Below are 26,927 nucleotides of genomic sequence, written 5' to 3' on the forward strand. Positions count from 1 at the left end.
TCGATACACAGCCGAGGAAGATGATTGCCTCTTGACATGGCGTGTATCAACAATTGCGAACACGGCGGTATCGATGGCAGTCGACACGATGATAAAACAGTACAGATAAAGCGGCCGACTTCGTGGAAGGATTTTGTTCACACCATATCGAGACGAGCCAAGTCGCGTAATGGGGCATCATTGACGTTACGTCCTATGACGGAGGCAAACTCGGCCGGAACTGTTAGCGGCAAACGATTTGATCCTTATCGATCAAAACATAATCCGTTTTTGATAGCCTTCGCCAGGAGTGAGTTTACGGCTGAGTGCCCGCTCATTGAGTGATGGTGGATAAGATACGGTTAAATGTAAACAATACATTCCCAACTTCACCCAGCGTTTCTGATGGCTCAAATATAAAAAAATCGGAATGTGTCAAATCTACTCCTACATGATACTCCAAAAAAGGAATTGTTCATAGAAAATTTTAAAAATATTAAAAAACCAATAAGGGAGAAAATTCATTGCCAGATAAAAAAAAATTCTATGAGCGGTTGAAAATTTATAATATTCCCGGTAGGCTATTGCGCTTCGGCACACCCTTCTAAATCCGTAATTAATAAATAATACAGGCATATGGAGACGCATGGTGCATTGTTTTATCAACTCCTTGTGACTGAACTTATGATGATGATAATGATGTTACTACCATCTATTGCAGCAAGGCACCTGCCTGTAGCACTGGTCATTAGAGTGATTCAAATTTTGACTTTTTCGCTCCCCTATCCTTAAACGATTGTTTTTGCTATTTTAATAGTCCTCCCAAATTTTTAGCTGATTTGGATGTAATTTGGTTGTGCACGTGCCGTTTGAAGGTTATATGAAAATTACTATGAGAATTGCCACTTATGTAAAGGATCGTTTCGTGAAGCAGCCCAGAATCTATTTGAATATTTTTAACGCATCGCCATCATAGAATAGATCCTAAGCTGAAAGTCAGTTGTTGTTGCGAAGCAATCTGACTTTTGTGAGCAAAATGATAAAGAAAACAGAAATGCTCATTATTGATATTGATGTTATTCTTTTACGTGTTAAATTGAATTTCCCACAATTCAGTATTTCCCTAATAACTTTTGTTGCCAGCATCAAATCGTTTAGCAACAACGACGATATTTTCCCTTGTTAAATTTTCTATGTTGCTAACGTATTCATACATTTTTAGATCTTAATGAGCAATGATGGGGAACGGTTTTTCACAAAAGTTACTGTTTTCATAGTAATTTTCATACAAGCTTCAAACTGCTTGTGCTCAGTCAAATTACATCTAAATTAGCTAAAAATTAAAGACGATTATCAAAATGGCAAATGCCATCGTTTAAGCATAGAGGAGCAAAAAAGTCAAAATTTGAATCACTCTACTGGTCATATCTGACAAACAATTTGATCCTGTTTATATCATTGTTTGTATTTCACCATACTCCTGTATGAAGAGCCAAAAATATGTGGTGGCGTTCCATAAGCAGAGACACTTATACAAAATCCACGAGATGATTAGAGAATCTCCTTCCAGAAGAAAGTTCGTGCAAACAATAATACAATCAAGCCCTTATTTCCTAGATTGACCCGATGGGTATCCACAAAATGTTAACAATAGGAAGATATCAATCGACGTAGTTCAATATTACCTAAAACTTTCTAGAACATGCGAAAACGTAGAAATGAAAATAAAAAGAAATGGTGAGAAAAGTATTAGGGTTAAAGCTATAAAGGGTTATCGGCATAAAACTTGACAAATCTTTAAAAGCACCTAGATAATTAAAACTTACAAACTTGCCGTATTTGACAAAGTTTTTTCAGTAGACGTTTTGCTACAACTTTTGTGAAGACACAAATCCTTTCATTTATTTATTATCAGACTAATGACGGAGTGGCCTTCGCAGTGCATGAAAGTCTTCTCCGATCAGCTCGGTTCATGGCTGCACGTCGCCAACCACGCAGTCTGCGGAGGGTCCGCTAAACGTCCTCCACCTGATTGATCCACCTTACTCACTGTACACCTTGCCTTCTTGTTCCCGTCGGATCGTTTTCGAGAACCATTTTCTTCCGAGCAGCTCATGCAACTCGTAGTTCATTCGCCTTCTTTTGAAAACTTCCAGTGCGCGTTGTTCCTCCACGTGCAGCGTCTCATGTCCATAGAGAACTACCGGTCTAATAAGTGTTTTGTAGATAGTCAGTTTGGTACGGCGGCGAACATGTTGTGGAATCTCCGGTAGCGGTAGAGCATAATTGCTAAAACGGACCAAATGCACACAAACTGGAGGACAAATGCTCAACAACACACTTAACCCATTTCACCGTATTCGGTAAATTTTACCGAAATCTCAACAGCAGAACTGTTCGGTAATTTATTTTACAGATTTTTTGTAATTTTTTCCATTGCTCAACTGTCAAAACCACCGAAAATCAGTTAAATTATTTACCGAACAGTTCTGCTGTTGAGATTTCGGTAAAATTTTACCGAATTCGGCGATTTATTTTAAGTGTGATGAAATAAGATTCAACAAACGCAAACGGCTCATTCAACACATATATTCGATGCTCATTTGTTTTCCTTATACTGCTCCTGTCATAAATAATATCCTATTTCTCTAGGTTTTCTGCTTACGAGCTAACATTATGTGTACTCACGAATTCACTTCTTGGGTGCACACTGGCCTAACAATCTTCTGTCGGATTAATTGCCGTCGATATCGTCTGCCTCATGCACACTGCCATCGCGCCACTCGCACGACGTACGTCCTCCGCTGGAGACCACTCTGCTGGCCGTCCAGTGTGACCATGGTGCTGGATGGGATCCCTCCGAGGCGCCTAATTTCTTCGTCGAGATTTTCGCGCACTTAGCATCCTCGGGGCCCTCCTTAGCCCCGATGTCCACGTAGCGTCTTTTCAACGTTGCGGGAAAAAGCGGTAACGCAGCATCACCGCAACGATGCCCACGCAGGGATGGAATGCTCCTCAGAGCGAATCAGGAGAAGAAAAAAATGCTCACTGCTCTCGTCACACGAATCTTCTCTTTTGTACTTTTACGTTTCACTCTTTTTCTGGTAGCTCCGAAATAAACACTTTCCTCAATGATAACTGAATGATTTAACTCAATGAAGTGAGGAAAAAGTTGCTCATTGAGTATCTTTGAGCCTCTTTTCGAAGGACGGAATTGGTGGTGGCGAATAAATTTATGACAATTAGTTGGCTAATCTAACGGTAGCCAGTAGGTTATTGTATTTATCGTGTTTGTTTAGAAAACAATTCAATCACTGACATAAGGCGAGTTTAGGAGTGTTCCATTTAATTTCTACACGTTGTTGTAAATGGAATATCACTAAACTTGATTTATGCTAATGAAGACATTTATGCTAATGAAGGAGCATAACAATTTTCATTTGAAATTCAAGCTGTCGAACAAATCTTGTATTAATCGATCGATATACACTAGTCGCTTTTCATGCGGTTTAGTATGAGGCTTCTTTTTTATGCGGATTTTGGTTCTCACACGTTTTAATGCGTTTACACGTTTGAAGAAGGGCTTGGTGCCTTAATGCCACTACTTCTTTCTTATAAAAGGAGATCAAGAGATCGCTCCCTGGCCCTTTTTTTTATATTAGACAATTTCGTCAATAATCTCTTTGCAAATCAAATTCTATTTGCTAGCCAGATAAATGTAGATTTGCCTACATCAAGCTGCCTGTTACTTAGAAGCAGTAAATAATTAATTCATTTCTACCCGCTAATGGATGCTATACACGTTCGCTATTCTCATGCTGTTCTCATACAGGTACGAATTTGTGAAGCTGTTGTGCGGGTAGCGAGGTGTGTGTGAAGTGTGCTTTCGTTCATCTGTACGTTCAGTTGGAAAGAACAACAAAAATGATGCTCATCAAAGAGGCACATTGAGACAAAGAGCCGCTCCTCATATTTCCGGCTACGAAGAGCATCTTTTTTTTATGTTTTGATCATAACCGTGATGTCTGGTTGCTCATTTTTGATGAACTTTTTTTTGCTCATTGAGCTCATTGTGCGAGTAAATGCCAAGCCTGTAGCCCACGTAGAGTTTTTTCAACGCCACGTGCACGCAGCGCTGAAAAAACGCTACGTGGGCATCGACCATTAGCCGTGCGAATCTTATAAAGCAAGACCATACTGAGAGTGGCTGGGTTCGATTCCCGGTGCCGGTCTAGGCAATTTTCGGATTGGAAATTGTCTCGACTTCCCTTGGCCTATAAGTATCATCATGTTTGCCTCATGATATACGAGCATAGCATAGCATAGCATATGTGATTGTACAAATCGTGGGTGGCTATACAATGCTCAATTGAGCATGTTTGCCTCATGATATACGAATGCAAAAATGGTAACTTGGCTTAGAAACCTCGCAGTTAATAACTGTGAAAGTGCTGAATGAAAACCAAGCTGCGAGGCGGCTCTGTCCCAGTGTGGGGATGTAATGCCAATAAGAAGAAGTAGCGTCCTCGTTCTACTTCCGCTTCCGGTTCGGTTCCTTCCGACGCCAACGATCTGATCGCCCAGTAGGCTGGGACAAACTTCGAAGTCCGAGAAAAGCGGACACCGTATTCCGCAGTGGTCCGGCAAAACCGATCCGCAACTTGACGAAGACTGTCAAGCAGTTCGACCCTTCTACCCGTAGATGTGCTCAACCTTTCCGACGAAACTGTAGTCAAGTGAAATGGCGATCCTGCAAGCTGACAGTCTGGCGAAACCGCAGGCAAACCAAACGTCCGTCCTTCAAAAACACCCTGGAAGGACGATTGATCGTTGATTGAATCATTCGGACTTACTCGTAGAAGGGGTATTTTTGGTCTATCTGAATTCTGACCGACTACTTAGACCGTCTCGTGTCTGGGTTCCGACGATTGTAGCCTTTCTGCGTTTCCACGTGATCCGCTTTTGATGTATGACCTGCGAACCGTGTGAGGTAAGGGCCTAATTATTTTATTCGAATTGCGAGGATTTACCTTCTGTTTGACGGCTTCTGACACTCCTGGCGTGTGGAAGCTTCATGCATCGGAGTCTTTAATTATTCTCCTCAGAAGAAATTCCGGAATTTAGTGCCGTCGCCTGAATTATCGAAATTTTTATTAGCTGGCAAAGAAAACCGTTCCGGACGAAAGCACGGTAACTCAAAGGCAATTACTTTGCCACAGAGTGATTCCCCCTCGTGGCCGAAAGTTTTTCATTTTTAGTTCATGTCGCCTGATGATGGCGGCGATGCTACCACTCGGGAAGACGAAGCGAAAAAAGTGCCGTTCAATTTTTGCTAATAATGTGGCTTACGGTGGTGTGCGTACGCTTCACTCCTGGTCAGCAATCTCAATTTCGTGAACAGTTTTTAACGCAAAATGTTGTTTGTGCCTTTGCGAATTGTTTGCTTGTGGTTTTAACTTTAATAAAGCAACATCTAAATAACTTAACGTAACATACACTATTCGATCGGAGCGTTTTGCGGAGTCCAAAGTACGTATGATTTCCTGCCATGATGCGTCTCCGAATAATTCTGCTGGTATCGTGAGCCCGAATACACGAATTCTTTAACCACCTTGATTTCGTCACCATAAATACAAACTCATGGTGGGTGGCTTGCGTTGTCCTCTTTTGAATCTCTTCCTATCATGTAGGTGAACGGTTCGGCACTTCATTCCATAGCTCCTATTTCCATCCCATTAAAATCAAAGCCCATCTCGCTCGCTGCGCTCCACGCCGTCTCGTACCTGCCGGATCGGAAGCAAACACCATCTTTGCAGGGTTGCTGTCCGGCATTCTTGCAACATGTCCTGCCCATCGTACCCTTCCGGCTTTAGCTACCTTCTGGATACTGGGTTCGCCGTAAAGTTGGGCGAGCTCATGGTTCATTCTTCACCGCCACACACCGTCTTCTTGCACACCGCCAAAGATGGTCCTAAGCACCCGTCTCTCGAATACTTGCAATACGAGTGCTTGCAAGTCCTCCTCGAGCATTGTCCATGTTTCATGTCTGTAGAGGACAACCGGTCTTATAAGCGTCTTATACATGACACATTTGGTGCGGTGGCGAATCTTTTTCGACCGCAGTTTCTTCTGGAGCCCGTAGTAGGCCCGACTACCACAAATGATGCGCCTTCGTATTTCACGAGTAACGTTGATGTCAGCCGTTGGCAAGTATCCGAGGTAGACGAATTCCTCGACCACCTCGAAGGTATCCCCGTCTATCGTAACACTGCTTCCCAGGCGGGCCCTGTCGCGCTCGGTTCCGCCCACAAGCATGTACTTTGTCTTTGACGCATTCACCACCAGTCCAACTTTTGTTGCTTCACGTTTCAGGCGGGTGTACACTGTACAGTTCTGCCACCTTTGCAAATGTTCGGCCGACAATGTCCATGTCATCCGCGAAGCAAATAAATCTGTTGAAAATCGTGCCCCGGCTGTTACACCCGGATCTCCGCATGACACCTTCTAGCGCAAAGTTGAACAACAGGCACGAAAGTCCATCACCTTGTCTTAGTCCCCGGTGCGATTCGAACGAACTGGAGTGTTCGCCCGAAATCTTCACACAGTTTTGCACACCATCCACCGTTGCTTTGATCAGTCTGGTAAGCTTCCCAGGGAAGCTGTTCTCGTCCATAATTTTCCATGGCGCTACGCGGTCTATACTGTCGTATGCCGCTTTGAAATCAACGAACAGATGGTGCGTTGGGACCTGGTATTCACGGCATTTTTGAAGGATTTGCCGTACAGTAAAGATCTGGTCCGTTGTCGAGCGGCCGTCAACGAAGTAGGCTTGATAACTTCCCACGAACTCGTTCACTAATGGTGACAGACGACGGAAGATGATCTGTGATATCACTTTGTAGGCGGCATTAAGGATGGTGATCGCTCGAAAGTTCTCACACTCCAGTTTGTCGCCTTTCTCGTAGATGGGGCATATAACCCCTTCCTTCCACTCCTCCGGTAGCTGTTCGGTTTCCCAGATTCTGACTATCAGTTTGTGCAGGCAAGTGGCCAGCTTTTCCGGGCCCATCTTGATGAGCTCAGCTCCGATACCATCCTTACCAGCTGCTTTATTGGTCTTTAGCTGTTGAATCCTTAACTTCCCTCAAGGTGGGGGCTGGTTGGCTTCCATCGTCCGCTGAACTGACGTAGTCATCTCCTCCGCTGCCTTGACTTTCACTGCCTGTACTCTCAGCGCCATTCAGATGTTCCTCGTAGTGCTGCTTCCACCGTTCGATCACCACACGTTCGTCCGTCAAGATGCTCCCATCCTTATCCCGGCACATTTCGGCTCGCGGCACGAAGCCTTTGCGGGATGCGTTGAGCTTCTGATAGAACTTGCGTGTATCTTGAGAACGGCACAGCTGTTCCATCTCCTCGCACTCCGCGTCTGATATAAGAAGTTATAAGTGAGAAGCGAAAAGTGAAAAATGAAAATTGAGAAATAAATAGAGCGAAGTGAGAAGTGAGAAATTCGTGAATAGTGGGAAGTAAAATATGATAAGTGAGAAGTTAAAAGTGAGAAATTTGAAGTGCGAAGTGAGTAGCGAGAAGTTAAGAGTAAAAAGTGAAAAACTAGAAGTTAGAAGAAAAGTGATAACTGAGAAATGAGAAGTTAAAATATATAGGAAGTTATAAGTGAGAAGGGAGAAGAAAGATATAAGAAGTGAGAAGTGCGAAGCAAGAAGTGATAAATGAGTGATGGGAGAAGAGAGAGTGAGAAGTTAGAAGTGAAAAGTAAAAAGTTAAAAGTGAGAAGTAAAAAGTAAGAAGAAGTGAGAAATAAATAGAGAGAAGTGAAAAGTTAAAAGTGAGAAGTAAGGTATTCGAAGTGTAAATTGAGAAGAGAGAAAAGAGGAGGAAGAAGTGCAAAGTGAGAAGTGGCGATATAATATTGAGAAGTGAGAAGTAAGAAGTGAGAAATTCGAAGTGCAAAGTAGTAGTGAGTAGTGACAAGTTAGAAGTTAGAAGTGAAAAGTGCGAGAAATGAAAATTCAGAAGTGAGATTATAATAAGTTATAATTGAGAAGAAAGAAGTAAAAAGTTAGTGAATGAAAAGTGAGAAGTGTAAAGTAAGAAGTGATGTGCAAGGTGAAAAATGAATAGTGAGAAGTGTGGAGTGAGAAGAGTAAAGAGAGAGATGAGAAGCGAGATGTGTGAAGAGAGAAGTAAGAAGTAAGTAGTGAGAACTGAGAAATGAAAAGTGAGTTGTGAGTAGGAAGAAGTGTCGACCCGAGATTAAGAAAAAAAGAACGACATTCTATTTCCATCTTCCTTTTTTCTTCTTTCTTCTTCTTTCTGTGTTGTATCTCTCCACTCACTACTCAACATCTCGTTTCTCACCTCCCAATCATCATCTCTCATTTCTCACTCTTTGCTTCTGTTTATATCACTACTCTTTTCTCATTTCTCACTTCCACTACTCACATGTTACTGCACACATCTCACTACTCAATGCTAACTTCTGTTTTTCAGTTCTCACATCTCCCTACTCTGTACATATTTCGAACATGTCATTTCTCAGTTCTCGTTGTTCACTAATCACTTCGAACACCTCACTTCTCACTTCACTGAATAAGGAAACAAATTTTAACTACTCGGTAAAACGGTATTCGGCCAAATATGAATGTGTTCCCTATCTCGATAGCTCCCTAACTCTAACTAACTGGGTCCCTTCAATATCGAATAATGGAGAGTTACTGTATTTTCGAGTGAAAAAGTCACGAGTAAAATTAAGAAAATGAGCATGAGCATTATGCATGTACAATTCGTAGTTGCTAATCCGTGATTGATCATAACTTGCGAAATTGCACAGAGAACCAAATGAATGGAGCTTGGGGTTAGCTATCCATCCTCAATGTACACGTTTTGGAAGCTCAAATATTTTTAGTCAATAATGGCGCTGGCCACGTCCTTACGGTCATATAGGAAGGGAAGGATTTTTAGTCCAACTCTCGTTGCTACTAGAGACCGAGTATACAACTGCATCTCCACGATTGTCTTGGAATAGGATATTGTGTTAAATATCTTGGCTGTGTATATGCACAGCACATGTTTCAAAATGGACAAATTGATATGAAATTTTGCGAAAAAGAATCCACGTGTCTTAGAGGGACCCAAACCCTCAACCTCCTACCTCTCTAGATAGGCGTGATAGCCCCTACACAACAAGACCACTTAAAGGTCACGTTTGCGGAAAAGCCATCAGAATCCGACTACCAACCTCCACCACGATTAGCTCTATTTTGCAAATGTGCTTTACTGTTGTATATCCACAGTCAAGCGAGTGCACATTGTTTATTAAACGAGAGGAACGCACTACATGCCCCCAACAACGGGCTGGGCGGATCTGTATACAGCGCGAATCAATCGCACTCTGCTGTGCCAAAGGCTTGCTTGGCTAAAGCATTTGATGAGTTTGATTGCCTTACGTAAGCGGTCGCGTGTACTCAGACGACTAATGACGGTGGAAGACCGACACTTGATTACAATTAATTGCATATTATTCGGCAAGTCGGCCGTACGAAAACCATTTTTTTGTTAACCACGGTGGAGGTTGGTATTCGGATTCTGATGACTTTTCCGCAAACGTGACCTTAAAGCGTGACCTTATTGTTGTGTAGGGGGGGTTAGGGACAAAAGGTCGAAAGACAAAAGGTCGAAAGGACAAAAGGTCGAAAAGGACAAAAGGTCGAAAGGACAAAACGTCGAATTGGACAAAAGGTCGAAAGGACAAAACGTCGAACGGGACAAAAGGTCGAAAGAAAAAAATATCAATGTGATCCAAAAGGTGAAAGGGACAAAAGGTCAAAATAGATAAGAAACTGAAACGGAGAGAATCAATCTCGCACCAGAGTTGACCTACATAATTGCCAAAAAATGTGATCTTTTATTTTCACAATTTATAACAATTAATCTATATACATAAAAATAAATTTCTGTCTGTCTGAACCTTATAGACTCGGAAACTATTGAACCGATCGGCGTGAAAATTTGTATGAGGAAGATTTTGGGGCCGGGGATGGTTCTTAAGATGGTTCGAGACCTCTCCCCGCTTTGGAAAGGGGGGCTTCCATACAAATGAAACACCAATTCCTTCATTACTTGAGATCTAATCAGAGAATAAATCAATTTTATGTTCGAAGTTCGACGGGTCTGCCAGTAAAAAATAAAAATAAAATTCATGCAGTGAGTACAGCTAATAGATGGATATTTGAGTTCTGAATGTCACTTCGATTTGACAAAATGGCGAACGCCGCACGCCGTGTCTTACACGCAGGTGTATTTTTAATGCACGCGTCTGCGTAGCTGAACGTGCACTATTTTGGCAGATCAATAACATTAAGAAAACCTAGAAAACCATCCATTATTTGCACACATTGAATGAATTTTATTTAATTGTGAAAAATAAGAAAGCAATTTTTTATTGCCATCTGTATAGGACAACTCTGTCTCGCGCAATACAGGTTTTATTCCTTTCCTAATTCAACAATCTTTTTTATCACTAACAGAACTATCTAGATATTCATAATTTTGTTTCATAGTCATAACTCCTTCTTTGAAAATTGCTCATTCTTCAACATTGATTAATGAGTTGAGTGTGTAATTTCTGCTAATACACAAAACTTGTTATCAACTTGTTCTTGGTCGACCTTTTGTCCTTTTCGACCTGTTTGTCCTTTTCGACCTTTTGTCCCTTTCGACCTTTTGTCCTTTTCGACCTTTTGTCCCTTTCGACCTTGTGTGCTTTTCGACCTTTTGTCCTTTCGACCTTTTGTCCTTTCGACATCCTGTCCCTTTCGACGTTTTGTCCTTTCGACCTTTTGTCTTTTCGACCTTTTTTCTTTCGACCTTTTGTCCTTTCGACCTTTTGTCTTTCGACCTTTTGTCTTTCGAACTTTTGTCATAGATTCGTGTAGGGGTTATCACGCCTATCTAGAGAGTAAAAGGTTGGGGATTCGAGTTCCTCCAAGACACGTGGATTCTTTTTCGCAAATTTCATATCAATTTGTCCATTTCGAAACATGTGCTGTGCATATGCACAGCCAAGATGTTTAACAAAAAAATGGTTTTCGTACGGCCGAGTTACCGAATAATATGCAATTAATTGATAGGATATTGTGTTAGTTTTAAAGGATATTCTATCTGGATTCACTTCGGTACGCGTACTAGTTTATTAATTTCAAGGCCACACAAAGCACTCCTCAAGATTGACGACTTGTATTATTGGGCTTCGTGGCCGTGTGGTTAGTGACGTCAATCGTTTAGGCGCATGTGCTGTGGAGTGTGGGTTCGATTCCCGCCCCGGTAAGAAGAAAACTCGTAAAGAGAAAAGTTCTCCACTGGGTGTTGTGTGAATGTTCTATCCGTTGGCTCATGCTAGATGTTAAGTGTTCAGTCTGTGCGACCTTTGGTCGAAGATGGTGATTCTGTCTTTATATATTATTATCATCATCATAAATCTCCAATATCGAAAGATTTGGATATTCTTCTGACTTAGATTCTATCCGTCAGCTTCATTTTGCATTTTCCAAAAAAAATATGGATTCTACATCCATCAGCGTAAGTCCAAATCGAATTTACATGCAATCTTATTTTGCAAGAGTCATTCTATACCAGCATCGAATAAGAAAACTTTTTCATCGTTATCATGTTTTGGAAAGTCATAACCAATGCATAGTACCAATGCCATTGCAATCCCGAGCAACCGACGGATGGCAAAAATCGATTTGCTCCGAAGTCGAATGAAAGAGTTTAATTTCCCCACAGAATGGAGATGCTTCACACAAATCTCGCGCCATAACTGACATTCGGAGGTGTGGTTCTGTGACAAGATTCCGAAAATCTATTTCGACGACGACGGTAATTTCCGACAGCCCACCGCACCGCCGCATCGCAGTGGAGAACCTATACACAAAGTGAAGAATGCGCGTTCCAAATTGGAATCCGATTGACATTTTATGTCAATTGGAAACCAACTTCATCGTACAAATGGATCGCGCAGGTATCAATAAGGTTGCTTTACAGTACTGATAAAGCTGAGGCTTCGTCAAAGCTTGAAGACATATATGTATTTTTAATCAAGCTTTGTAGCAAAGCTTGATTTTAGGGCTGTGCAAATATTGATATTATCGGATGAAATTTATCGATACGATATCCGATATCATTGAACTCAAATATCGCCGATATCGATAAATGTTTGTAATCGACTTATAAAATTATGATCCCCAATTAAATCAACTAAAAACTACATACACTGGCTCACTGACTACATCGTGAAAAACATATGTACACACTTAACTTATTTTACAGTATTCGGTAAATTTTACCGAAATCTCAACACCAGAACTGTTCGGTAATTATTTTATAGATTTTTTGTAACTTTTTCCATTGTTCAACTGTCAGAATCACCGAAAATTAGTAAAATTATTTACCGAACACTTCTGCTGTTGAGATTTCGGTAAAATTTTACCGAAATCGGTGATTTATTTTAAGTGTGTAGCAAGCCAATCACATTTTTAAAAATGTCCATTGTTGTATCTGGTGTTGGGAATTTGGGCTCATCAGTACCCGCTAAGTGGAAAGGCAAAACGCATGAACGATAAAGCTTAGAAAACCCTCGACAGGAAATCTAAAATCATTCATAATAAACCACAGGCGGTGAAAGTTATTTCATGAAAATCATTTTCGTTTGCGGTAAAAACCAAGATGGATAAGAGCGACTAAAATTTTCGCCGATACCGATATATCACCAAATGAATATTGTCGATATCGATAAAGCTCCATTGTGCACGTTATTTTATTTACCAAGTACAGCAGGAATATGTTGAAATATCCTAAAAGATCTACAAGGTGGCAACAGTAATATGATGCACCTCAAATGTTATAAATATGATGAATAAAACTTGAAATACCACATCTTAAAAACGTGTCAGAAATTCGCTCGCTTATCAAGTATTTCACCCAAAATTTAAATCAGTTGGGTTAAAAAATGGAAATATCGATGGTTTTTTTTCTGATGAATGAACTGTTTACATATCATATCTTTCAAACACAACTAAACCAATAAATTTCAATCTTTCACTGGATAATCCTGAAAGTGATCACAGCTATTATTGAAATGAAATGAGAAAATTCTGACAGCGTTCAGATCAAAATCGTCATCGTCAATCATATTTACTTATTAGTTCATTTATACTTTGAATTTCTTATATTTGTCTCGTTTGCAGGAAATTGCCACAGATGTCGAGTCGGAAGGCGTACTGCAGGAAGAAGCCAGCATCATCCACCACGTGCTAACGCAATTATCTCGATACCAGGTAAGATGCAATCAGAGCAGTTTGTCTCAAAGCTAAAAGGAAAAAAACGGAAACATAAGGAAGATAATGAACAAGAAATGTGCAGATCGGATTAATACTTTTAATTTGTACCACCTTTCGTCCTCACAGGAGGATCGACAGATGAATGCGAGCCAAAAGTGGAAATTGCCGCCCAACGGACAACCCATTTGCCTATTCAGTGGAAACACACACTCAAAGACTGTAATACGACCGGATGATGACAGTGAGTACAGTTTATTTTCTTAGACTAATTTTTGCTGCGAAATGTGACAAATTCTTACATGTGGAGAGCATCCCAAATGTTTGCTACAATGCAATAGATATATACATACATACGAAACGAATTCTCCTCCTAATTTCGTACTACGAAAAATCTTACAATAAATTACAGTTCTCATTTTTCGATGTTTTTTTATGGATCATTGGGACGTTTATAGTGAAATTCGTCCCGTGACTACGTGTGTATACTGAACGTAAATAATATTAAATATGTTGGAGTCAATCACTGAACACATCTTTCAATAAAACATTCAAGGTAATCTGAATGGACTGTTTTAATGTATCAAAATCACTAGCTGTCCACTGTCGATGCCAATCGAGAATAAATTCATTTTCTCATGAAATATATTTTAGTTTAGGTTTCCTCGCTGAGATTAAAACATTGATAAAATGAGATCCATTTGTGTTAATGGTTGCTTTTACATTATCTTTAGCAATCTTTCCACAGGCACAGCTTTCGACGCTTAACGTGTTTTGTCGCTACACATCTAACTATCCCACGTACAAACGAATTTTAGCGAACATGGAAAAAGGCGTATATCGGCAGGCAGTGGATCTTTCTTATTACAAGCCCATTCTTTGTTCATGCATCCGCGTAGGGGAATTGTGGGTAAAACCGACACTGCGGGTGAAACCGACACCACTTCAAATCTCTGATTTCAAGTGATTATCGGACACTAATTTATACACACTTTGAATAAACGTTTGATTTCTTGTAATTCTGTATTAACTGGCGGAGACGTGTAAGAGTCATAAAAAAATAGACAATTAGCATTGATCACCACCAGGAGATGAGTTATGTAAAATTTTGGCATCGGTTTATAAGCTTTTTCGACAATAATTTGTTGAATTTCAGTATTTAATCCATCTCTGATCCATAATTAAACATCATTTTGTGTATGTTGTGGAAAAATAGTAAACTTTTCTAATTATAAACGTCCACATGTATCTCATCATTATTATGTTATCAGTTGGGGTAAATTCGACACCTGCCATCGAATCACGAAATACCTCTGTTATACACAACTTTTTTAAATAAGTGAAATGTAGGTCAATATTTACAGTAGTCAGTAAATTTGTTACTAACATTCTTATACTCCATATATTTTTCACCGACTCAATAAAGAAACTAAATAGAATATGATATATGGTGATGATTTTAAATAAACATGATTTAAATAAACAGCACAAGTTGGGTCGAGGCAGCTCTCTTTGTTTATAATTTCATTCATGAGATGGAGTGAGAAAACTACCTACTATTAAGTTTAAAATTGGAACTTCGTACTCAAAGTTAAATTCTTTCAACTTTTTTTTAGGTTCTTTATTTTTTCTGTGTAGGTATAATGCTTCGACAACTTCTTTCCGACATATTAAATACGAGACACTTAAATACAGTTCAGAACTTGAGGACCTCAAGTTGAGGTTGATATAAGCATATCTGTCATGATTCATAATATCAATTAAATTGCTCAAAGGTGTAGCCTAATTCGTTTATATTTTATTATACTACCCCCGGAGATCAGTACGACAAAATTTTAATTTAATATTTGTAACGGCCTTATAAAAAATTATTAATTTAAAAAAACTGCAGAACAGCTGAATAATGTTCTGATTTCAAGTAAATTCACTAAGTTAAAATTAAATTCAGAATACTAAAAATTTGAGAACTCATCTTCATTATTAAAATTTCGGTTTCCCGAGTCCCGTTGCAATCCAGTCCATTTTATTTTCAATAATGCGCCTTTACGAATATCAACAACAACCAAATGTCGGCATTTTGTGAGAAAATTTTACTTTCTACTGTTGAATGGCTACATACGCTTCCGCGGCGAATAAAATTGCTTCCGCAACCATCGCTGGCGGACATCACCGCTACCTACGACATCATTATTGCTATTAAATTTTCTGCACTTTGAAGAAAATTTGTATCAAATCAACTCTCTTTCGTTTAATATGGTGTTTCTGAAGGGAATTGAATCACGCATCGTGATACGCCTCTATAACCACTAACAGTAGCCAATCGATTGTCCGAATCTTGCGATAATAAGTATTTCACTTGCTGCCGGCAATGGCCTCTCGACGATTTACCACAATGCTGATGACGACCAGACGTTGATTTACAGCAACGCAGCTACAGATTTTGATTTTCAATTTGTTGCAGTAACTACGCAACCAAGCCCATTAGCCTCACCCCTTTCGATGAATTAGTGATTGGAAAGATAGTTAAAAGTAAATCGGCCTTTCATCAGGGCATTCAATTTTACATGTGAAAAAGATGGAGTCAGAGTAAAATGGAGAGGCAATATCTTTGAAAAATCGCAAATCGCAAAATGATTACGTTCAAGTGGTGGTGATTTTTAACAAGTGACATTACCTTGCATGGTGTTTGTTAGTGATTTCAAAGGCGCAGTATTAAAACAAATCGTCCCTTTTCGGGACCACCATTTTACCCAGAAAAAGGTTGGATTTGCCGTATTTTAATTTGATGTTCGAGTAAAGATTTCTCAGTTCAATCAAAGTTAAGTGGTTTCAGAACATTGTCAATTAATGTCCAAGTCGCGTGGTCCAATACACGGAAAATTCCGTGTATAAATATTACGGGGATTAAACCACCCGACTTTGACATTAGTTTACAATGTTCTGAAAACTCATATGTTAATATGTACATTATGTGCAAGATATTGATTTGAAAAATGTATTGGGGGTAACCACTTTCCCTTCGATGGGACTCGACCTATGTTTGAAAGATAGTTGTTTTACTTTCATTCAGCAAACAATGTTACTCGGGACATTCTTCATCAGCAAATGCACTGATAAAATAGAGGTACTCTTATCTACGCAATGCGCTGAGGTTTGAGCTTGACGACCGACTTGGGAAATACGACATTTGTTTGGAAAGGGGCCGTTCACAAATTACATAACGCAAGTTTGGGCAATTTTAGACCCCCTTCCTCAGCCTCGTCATACTTTTTGTATAGAAGATTTAATTTATTTGTATGAACCGTAACGCTTGGTCTAACCCCATCCCTCCCTCTACAGCATTACGTAATTCATGAGTGATCCCAAAGACACATTAAAAAACCGGACCTAGTTTATTGGATCGCAATGAGAAGCTCAGGAAAAGCGCGGAAAGTAAAATTTTAACAAGAAAGGAAAGAATATTTTTTATACTTTTGGTCTTCTGAATTCATTTTTAAATCAGTGTATTCTTTTAAAATCAAAGCACTTTCCAGCTGTTCTGGTGTTATTCAAGTCTAGACTAACATCTGAAAAGGGCGTAACAGCCAAAAATTATTCTTTCGGATTCCTCATGTACATCAAAAGCTATATAAATAGACAAAAACTGGGAAGAATAAATTTTGGCTGTTACGCTTGAAACAAGTTGATCTAAAAGTATTTTCAATTAGTAACACAAACAAAAACAAACCTGAATCTTGTGCAAAAATTTCACTTGAAATCTGCTGAAGCCGACTACAGCCACTCGATGGCTTACTACTGAATTGCATTCGATTAAATTTTCGCCGAAGATCGCACCGGCACTGATAGGAAAGGGCCGTTTGGCCGAATACCGTTCGGCCGAAGGCCACAAGGAAAGTTGTTTGGCCGAATAGGTATGGCCCAATAGCCGTTTGGCCGAAAAGGTCATTTGGCCGAAAAGGTAATTTGTCAGAAAAGGACATTTGACCGAATAGGTTATTTGACTGAATAGAACATTTGGCCGAAAAGGATATTTAGCCAAATAGGACGTTTGGCCGAATAGGTTATTTGGCGGAACCCGAGCAGGAGCGACGACCTTGATAACAGAAATTGGTATGATTTAGCCTTGCATAAGAGGTAAAATACCAAAAAATAATACCAAAAACTTATATGCAGAATACTTGAGGCTTACCATTATGCTTAGGTATTTCAATACCAAACGAATAATAATTGGATATGCAATTGGTATTGAAATTCAATTTAATAACTGAGTTTGTTATGGCTTAAGTATTGTGCATAATAGTTTTTGGTATTATTCTTTTGGTATTTTAGCTCTTATGCAGGGCTAGTTCATAACAGAGTGTGGTATCAATAACAGAATTAAGTATTATTGAGCCAATTTCTCCTGCTCGGGAATAGGTCATTTAGCCGAACCTCCAGAACATTTCGCGCATTCTCAAATGTCATTATGGGGCACACAGAAAAATTTCCAATAAGTCATTTGATTTCTTTGAACTGGGCAGGATGACCTGAGCTTGATTTGAAACAAGCATTGCGCATCTACTTGACTGTAGATCTGACGACCTGAACTCAAGGACGTTTTGGATGGCCCTCAGTGTATCGAAATGCAGATAGATTGGTATAACGTTTCTTGGGAGGTATCTAAGGATCTGTTGGGAAGGGTTTTGATAGCTGCCGAAAACATTTTCGAGGCCGTTGTTGCGTAGGTCTTACGAGCCGAACTTCAGAACATTTCGCGCGTTCTCGAATGTCATTATGGGGCAAACAAAAAAATCCAAATAAGTCATTCGATTTCGTTGAACTGGGCAGGATGACCTGAGCTTGATTTGAAACAAGCATTGCGCTTCTACTTGATTGTAGATCTGACGACCTGAACTCAAGAACGTTTTGGATGGCTTTCAGTGTAATGAAATGCAGATAGATTGGTATAACGCCTCTTGGCAGGTATCTAAGGATCTGTTGGGAAGGGTTTTGATAGCTGCCGAAAACATTTTGGAGGTCGTTGTTGCGTAGATCTTACGAGCTGAACTTCAGAACATTTCGCGCATTCTAGAATGTCACAATGGGACACGTAGAAAAATTCCCAATGAGTCATTTTATATCTTTGAACTGAGTAGGATGTACTCTGAGTATTTTTATATGCACATTACCTTTCGCTTCTATGGTAGAATTCAAGACCTGAACTCACGGATATTTCGGATGAACTGGAGTGCTCCAAAATAGTATCTTCAACACATAAAATTGATAACATATATGTCTACAGTTGTTTGTGATATTTTTCCCTCCTGTCTGGCACAGTTTGGTTTATTTCGTGATCAGATTTTAAGAAATATGACCATAACTCTCTCTATGGATTTCAATATCGGTAATTACAGTAATCAGATAACTTGGAAACGTTCAAAATCACATCAACTTGATATATCTCATGTATCTACTTTATTTTATGACACCAGAACTTTATTGCCCTTGAATACTGAAGAAATTTGGCCATCATAGCAAAAAATAAGGAAAAAACACAGACATTTTCAAAACTCATGAACGCGGGGAGGGGTCAAGCGGGGCGGCACTTTAGTCAAAAGAAATCCCTACTAATCCCCTTTGAGAAAAGTCCGGGGTCATGAAATTTGGTCAACGCTTTACTGAGAACGAGCACTTTGAAGGAGGTGACTGTCGTCCCGGCCTTTTAAGGGTTAAGGAAAAAACGCCCAAAGTGCTGAGCACCACTGGAATAGATCATGTGGCCGAAAATGTCGTTTGGTCGAAATAGTCGATTGGCAGAAAGGGGCATTCGATTGAACGGGTTGACATGTTTGACCATATTACCCGTTGAACAAATGACATTTTAGGCCGTATGACCCCAAAAAGACATTTTCAGCCAAACTGCCCTTTCTGCCAAACGACCATTTCGGCCAACGACTATTCTAGCCAAACGACCAGATAGGGCAAACGGCTTATTAGGCCAAGTTACCAGTTCGGCCGTATGTTGCTATTAGCCAAATGGCATTTTTGGCCGAACCGTTTTCGACCTAATAACCGTTTCGTCCGAATAGAATTCGGCTAGATGACTTTCGGTTCAACGTGTTATTCGGCCGAATGGATTTCCGCCAAACGACCCTTTCGCTTTTTTAATTTTTTCCCTTGGAAATTCCGATGAACTTTTCGTCAAAATTTCAGCGAGTTTGCCGTGAAAACTCATAATAGTTTTTCGAGGATATTCCAATGAATTTGCTGTGAATAATCTCCTATGGAAGTTCCATTAGAATTTTCCAGCAAAATTCCAATTTTTTTCGTTAGAAATTCCTCTCGGGTCTCGAACCATCATAGAAACATTTATTGTCATTAAAAAATACCCTCAGGCTCCATTTGCTTGATTAGTAGAAATTTGTGTTTTATTCGTATGGGAGCCCGTCTTCCATAGGGGGAGGAGCCTCAAACCATCTTAGAAACCTTCCACGGCCCGAGACACCTTTCTATACAAAATTTCACGCTGATCGGTTCAGTAATTTCTGAATCTATAAGAACAAGACAGACAGAAATTCATTTTTATGTACAGTCAAACCTCCATGAGTCGATGTTCTATGACTCGATATGGACTCTTAGAAGCAAATTATGCCATAAAAAAATATTTTCTGGGTTACTACGATGGTCCATTCAAATAGCTTCCCAGGGACTTTCTATTCCACATCTCGACATTTCCATGAATCGACGGTCCCTTCAATATTGACTTAGAGAGGTTTGACTGTATATAGATTTCAAACAATTTTCTTTGAGAATTCCAAGCCGCTTCCTTTGGAAATTTTAAAGAATTGCTTTTGGAAACTCCAAAGTATTTTTCGTAGAAAATCCGGAAAAAAATCCAAATAAATATTTTTTTAGGAAAACTTACAAGGTCATTGAACTTTTCCTGCAAATTCAAAAGACCCGTCCGTAAGTGTCTTGAAAATATCTCGAAAAAATCGAGAAAATCGATAACTAATCTAACGCAATAAAAACTGTCACGTCGAAAACCACTGATTTGGACCAGTGCAACCTCTACACTTGAGTGCTGGCCGATCAAACGATGATTTTCTGCTAAACCGCAGCAGAATCCATCGTTGAGGTTGGATAGTCAATAGTAACCACCGGAAGGCCACCTCCGATGTTGATGGTATTCCGTTGCGACCACGAGTATCGAGTATCCAACGCTGCTGTGTCCGCTTTCCGCGAAATCTTGTTTGAGTCCAAAAGTAGCCCAATTTTGAATTTTGAATTTTGAAAAGAATTGAAATCCATCAAGAAACGGCTGAGATATTTAAATTCAAAGTATATATCATACTTTCGTGATGCTCCTCAATTTTCACAAATTTTTGTCTTGAAATCAAGAAACTGCCTGGCATTGACACATCTAGTTTTTATTATGTTTCCAAGCGTAATTCAATTCTGCTTATTAAATAACGACTTCACATAGAACAGTACGAATTCTATGAGGAACACCACACTGCTGAAACTCCAACCATACACCGTTATTTTCCACACCAATTGCAGCTCATCGAACGATATTATTCTGCGCCTATACTCATCGGATTTCAAATTATCGAGGTCCCCATCCCAGGCGGTCTTATCGACAAAGTGATACAAATCAGCTTGAGCAAACGCAGTGGCGTAAAACCGTAACAGTTCGATCAGTTTCAAATGGGGAAAACTCAGGAGAAATCCCAGTAGCGGAAATGGAAGCATTTCCACTCGTGATTTGCCGTATGATGTACAATCCCGTATGTATGTCGGATCGTCCTGGCAAAGTTTTTTCACCACATCTATAGTCCTAGGGGATCCGATAAAGCAGCCCTCCGAAAACTTATGAACTTTTAACGTAGATTTGCCATGCATGAAGTTGAAATTCGGATCATAGATATCCAAAAACCACATTGGATTGCAGCATTTGTTCACTAGGTCCAGTTTGTCTAATGGTGGATAGTGACACGGTTTGGAGATGGCAGCAGTAATCAACGATCCGTATGAAGAAGATAGAATGAAGGTTCCTGTTACGAATATGGTAACAACCAAGCGTGTGGTTTTCGATCGGTATCTTTCATTGGGGGTGTTGATTAGAATTCGAACTAGCTCCAACGCTGTCCGTGAGAAGTCGAAATGATTTGGTTCAATCATCCACAGCGACAACAGAACTACTGAAATGGTTATCAAGATGCACATCCAGGTTCCAATATCGAATGGATCGATTAGGAGGTGCTCCAACGGTCGCTCACGATTTGAAGGCACAAGAATGAAGTACGTAGGTACAATCTTATGCATACTGAAGAATATTTCGTCAAACAAGTGGGAAATTGGAAAAACGTGGACATCTACTTCCACAGGTCGAGTGTATGTAAAATTATGACGAAATGCAATCGATTTCCAAAATTCCTGCATTGATTTTTTCGCGTAAACTGGGGAAAAACTGATGGATGTATCCGTGTAATACAAATCTTTCGGCATTTCCGGACCGTGATCAATTGTTTCATTAAAACTTATCTTTCCAGATGGATAATCAACATGTACCGTTAAGTACTCATTATTGTTTATGAGTATGAATAACGTCTCATATCCGTATCATTTGATTACTGATCTATTGGGAAAGTTTCTATGAAACATAACTTCCTCCATTAGAATTATCGATTTAGAGTGTCCAAGTAGATAAGCATGTGACTGTAATAAAAATATGAGGGATTGCAATTTGGACATCAAAAACTATTTCATACTGACCTTGTAGATTGCTGAAGAGTCAAATATCACACAATCCCGTTTGAGCATGACATCATGCAGTATCTTTGCCTTATTTGACACCATGAAGGGCGTATTCAGTTTTTGAAGAAGTCGATTTGCCCACAGCACGAAATGCTCAGATTCGTTAATGACCAGCACCGTTTTGATGGGTTTTGGGCAAAACGAGGCATACGTTTGGAGGATAAAATCCGGTAATAATTCTGGGGTATTATGAAACGGGTTGATTTGTCCCGTGCAAACTGTAAAAGTGAGCGCAGCTAGACCTATCTCGAAAAGAAACTTCTTCATTGCTGCGACCATTGTCGAACGCACAGGTTGATTTAATATTGTGACTAGTTACATATACCTCATTTAGTAGCCCGTGGCAAATGGAATTTGCTAATAAGCATAACCGTGAATGCAGATATTCTAAGCTTTTATCGCGAAAGTATGACTTAAAATAATGTAACTTGGCCGATAACAACATTGGTTCGACGTTCAGCATTTATGAAAAAGCAGAAGATAATAATGGGCGTTTAATGTACTTTTATGGGGACTTCGGTCTTTATTTACACTCTAAATTTTAAAAGGAGATTTTCTTCACGGTCTTACAAAAGTCCTTACAAAAATGTACAAGTCCTTCCTTAGCCGTAGGGATGAATAGCCTTATGAATTAATATTCCTCAAATAACAGACCAAACAAAAAAAACTTTGGCCTAGCGGTAAAAGTTAGTACTAGTTTTGACTACTGACTATTCCAGTTTCTCGGGGACTTCCGGAACCGATTTCAAGGAGCCAGAAAATCTGGAAACATCATATTCAAAATGAAAGTAAATCGGGATCAAAAACAGTGTTTTATGTTTTCAGCAGATGTTTCAGACATATGTATTGTCTGTGCTCAAAAAAACTTACGTTGTCTGTGCTCTGGGGTCAAATTGACCCCAAATTGAAATTGTTATAACTTTTTTAATGTTAGGCCAATTTTGGATTTCTTGGTCTGTTTCGAAAGATAATTTAATCATCTTTCAGGTCGTTACCGAAGATTGACCATAGGTGGGCGGGTACATCGCGGGGAGGGGTTTTAGTGAACAAGGGTACAAAAACAGTGATTTTTCATGATTATTTTACTTATATCCGAAAATCCTTCCCATTTTGAACTGCAACTTGTTTAAAAAGGCTATGCAGGAAGGCATGTGCTTTGGCATGAGGCGTTGATAAGTTTAGAACTCGGCCGCCAGGTGGTGGTATATTTGAATTCATTATTTTAGACTACTCAAGATATTCCGATATATAGAATTCTCCTCAGTGTAAATATTCTTATCGCACAATTTAAAAAATGGGAAGAAGTGCTCATTATATTGAGCACCGCTTTGTAGTGCTAGACATCCTGAACAATGTTGCCGAATACAACTTGGGTGTAGGTATGAGGGATCTCAAGCTAAAGCAATATTTCATATATGCAAGAATATTGCAAGTACACTAGCGCCGCCTATTTGTAAATTTCCTTATTATTCATTCCGTTACATGACAGTCTATTCCCACCAGACGAAATTTGTTAAAGACGTCATCTTTACGAATTTCAAAATTGTGCGATAAGAATATTTACAATGAGGAAAATTCCATATATCGGAGTTATTTAGTAGTAGTCTAAAATAATGAATTCAAATATACCGCCACCTAGCGACCAAGCGCTAAACTAATCAATGCATCATGTCAAAACAGACGCCTTCCTGCATAATCTTTTTGAAAAGGTGCAGTTCAAAATGGGTAGGATTTTCGGATATAATAAAATAAGCATGAAAAATCACTGTTTTTGTACCCTTTTTACGAAAACCCCTCCCCGCGATGTACCCGCCCACCTATAGTCAATCTTTGGTAACGACCTGAAAGATGATTAAATTATCTTTCGAAAAAGCCCCAAAAATCCAAAATTGGCCAAACATTAAAATAGTTATAGCAATTTCAATTTGGGGTCAATTTGACCCCAGAGCACAGACAACGTAAGTTTTTTGAAAAAAGGACACTGTAGCGCATATTTTCAAGATTTTTCAAGCGAATTTGCACCTAGGAGACAGATCTCGGCGAGTTTTACCAAACTACCAAAAATTAGGAGAATCGGTTGAAAACTAAAAAAATGGCAGCCACTCAAAGTGGCCTGGGGTCATATTGACCCCAGAGCACAGACAAAAGGTTAAGGAATTAGCTATGTTCCGTTCTATTATCACATAAGCCCTCAGCATAGAATCCATTTGTCACCGTAATTCGCCTTTTATAAGACAAGTTTAGTACTACTCAATTTAGTTTCGCTATGTTGTATTCATTACAGATACGTATTTCGACCTCAATTGTAAGGCCGTCCTCAATGTCTCGTACTTGACTCAACTTGATGTGACACTAAAGATAGCCTTACAGTTGAGGTCGAAATCTTCTTCTTCTTCATCTTCATTGGCATTACATCCCCCACTGGGACATTGCCGCCTCGCAGCTTAGTGTTCATTTTGCACTTCCACAGTTACTGCGAGGTTTCTAAGCCAAGTTACCATTTCTGAATTCGTATATCATGAGGCTAACACGATGATACTTTTATGCCCAAGGAAGTCGTGACGATTTCCAATCCGAAAATTGTCTAGACCGGCACCGGGAATCGAACCCAGCCAACCTCAGCATGGTCTTGCTTTGTAGCCGCGCATCTCACAGCACGGTTAAGGAGGGCCCTCGAAGTACGTTTCTGCAAAGATTACAATGAGGTGGAATTAAATGGAATGGACGGCCTTACAATTGAGATCGAAACACGTATCTGTAATGATTACAACATAGTAAAACTAAATTGAATAGTACTGAACGGCAGCCCTTACTTTACCTTACGGCAGCCCTTACTTATGATCCATAACTAAGCTAAAATTTAGCAATAATAAGAAAATATATTCCTTTAACATAGTCAAGAAAAACAATAACATTCTTGTTGTGTTGTGTTCAAATGATCCATAAATCCATAAAAACTATATTTTGATTCATAAAATTTCAAATTTGCGCAATTTTTATCCTGATGATGATTTATAATTTTGGTCATATGATCCATAATTTTGTTTATATGATCCATAATTTTGATAATGAGATCCGTAATGCTTGGAGAGAAGGCCAATGAAACTAAAATTAATTGATCCACACATTTTGACGTAGAACTTACGTCTTTCTTTACTATACTGGGTGTCATTTAGATTTTTGGAAATCAAGAGCGTTACGCTGAAAGGGAAGATTTCGAACATTACTAGCACCTTCATCTTTCGATGGATTTTGAAGATTTATATATCAATCGACTCGGACACTCTCCAGCAATTTGTCAATATTATTGAAACTTAGGATTATTAACCATAAGCTATTGAAATTTTCAATTCTTGTCAAAGCCAATAAAAATTCCATATATGACGAATTTCGCGCCAACTCGACCAGCGGTTGGCAGCACCACCACCTCAGAATCGAATGAAACTTGGTGGGCATAAAGATATGGTATTTCTAAGCTACTCTGCATACTTATTTTTTCAAAAATTGTCAAGAGTAACATTTGATGAGGGACTAATTTTTTTTCATTGATTTTTTGAAAATCGATATAACTCTAAAATGACAAGACTTACAAAAAAGTGTTGTATGGCGGACTGTCGTGCAATTCCCAGAAGTTTTTTGGAAAAATATCCAAAAAATTGTAAACCGATTTCTACACTGAAAAAAATTAGTTTTAGAAATTAAAATCGATATTACAAAAAAACCTCATCTTAGAAATCGATGAAATTTCTTCTGCAGATAGGTATTTTAATTATCTAACTTTTATGGGAATAATGTTCCTGTGACATATTTAAGGAAAAAAAGTTTTCCTAACAAAAACTTTTTTCATATCCATATTGAGAGAAATTTTATTAGCGTGTTTTATGCCTACAGCGCCAAATATAGGTTCAGCAGCCTATCATTAACCAACGACACATTTTGGACGTATACAAATTTGCTTAGGAAGCAATTTAGCATAATCTAATATTAATGTGGACCAACATTTGAAAAGGGCGTATATTTTCCTAGATTTCTATATCAATGTTACACACAAATGACCATTTGATGGACTATTATAAATTTGTCCAAACTATAAAATTTGAAATATTAAAGAGCGTTTCGTTCACCGAGAAAATAAATCAATGAATGTAAAGATTAAAATTGGTATAGCTTTATTGCATTTTTTTTATATTAATAATATTTTCTCATTTTTTTTATTTTTTTCTTCAATTTTATTTGTTACTACATTTAATTCTTATTTCTATTTCAATGCTCATTAATTTGTTAATTTACTCGAACAATTTGGAAACTTTTGGGCATCAGCGTTGGAATATTTTTTAGCCAGGATTTTATCATGAGCGATTTGTATAAAAGAATGAAACTTTTGTGTGCCAGGTATAGTTTTTGCTTTTTTTAAAGTTAATCAAACTCTTCTGCCATTGTTGAGTATTGCTCATTCGATATATAACAGAAATGTAATTTAGTGATATTTTTGTCTGTTTGTGTGACTGCTCAACTCCCGAAGAGTCTTAATAGTATTTTAAAATCTTTGGCTAGACTTGCTCGTTTTGCCATTCGTTTGAGAGTGCCACCTATAGCATCGCAAGGGCCTTTTCCGTGCAATGTTGCAAAAAAGTGCCATTCTGCTTCTAAGTCATGTTTTAAACTGAAACTGCACAGACTTGCAAAGTTCTTTTTATTTTTATAATGTGCTGCAGCTCCACCAGACACAAAAGTAATTTTTGTAAAATCAATCCACTGTTTCAAAAAGTCAATTAATTTTGAAATGAATAA

General features: G+C 38.9%; 1 protein-coding gene across 5 annotated transcripts in view; it reads left to right on the forward strand.

Annotated features, from left to right (window-relative positions):
• Positions 1-26,927, forward strand: part of LOC134218388 (rap guanine nucleotide exchange factor 4) — a 666,467-nt gene that overhangs the window by 550,975 nt on the left and 88,565 nt on the right. For all 5 annotated transcript variants that reach the window (XM_062697317.1, XM_062697318.1, XM_062697322.1 and 2 more), the window contains 2 exons: positions 13,248-13,337; positions 13,467-13,581. In XM_062697317.1, coding sequence (XP_062553301.1) covers positions 13,248-13,337; positions 13,467-13,581 — 205 coding nt within the window. The remainder of the gene's footprint in view (positions 1-13,247; positions 13,338-13,466; positions 13,582-26,927) is intronic.

Source organism: Armigeres subalbatus, chromosome 2 (assembly GCF_024139115.2).
Source record: "Armigeres subalbatus isolate Guangzhou_Male chromosome 2, GZ_Asu_2, whole genome shotgun sequence".
Lineage (NCBI taxonomy): Eukaryota > Metazoa > Arthropoda > Insecta > Diptera > Culicidae > Armigeres > Armigeres subalbatus.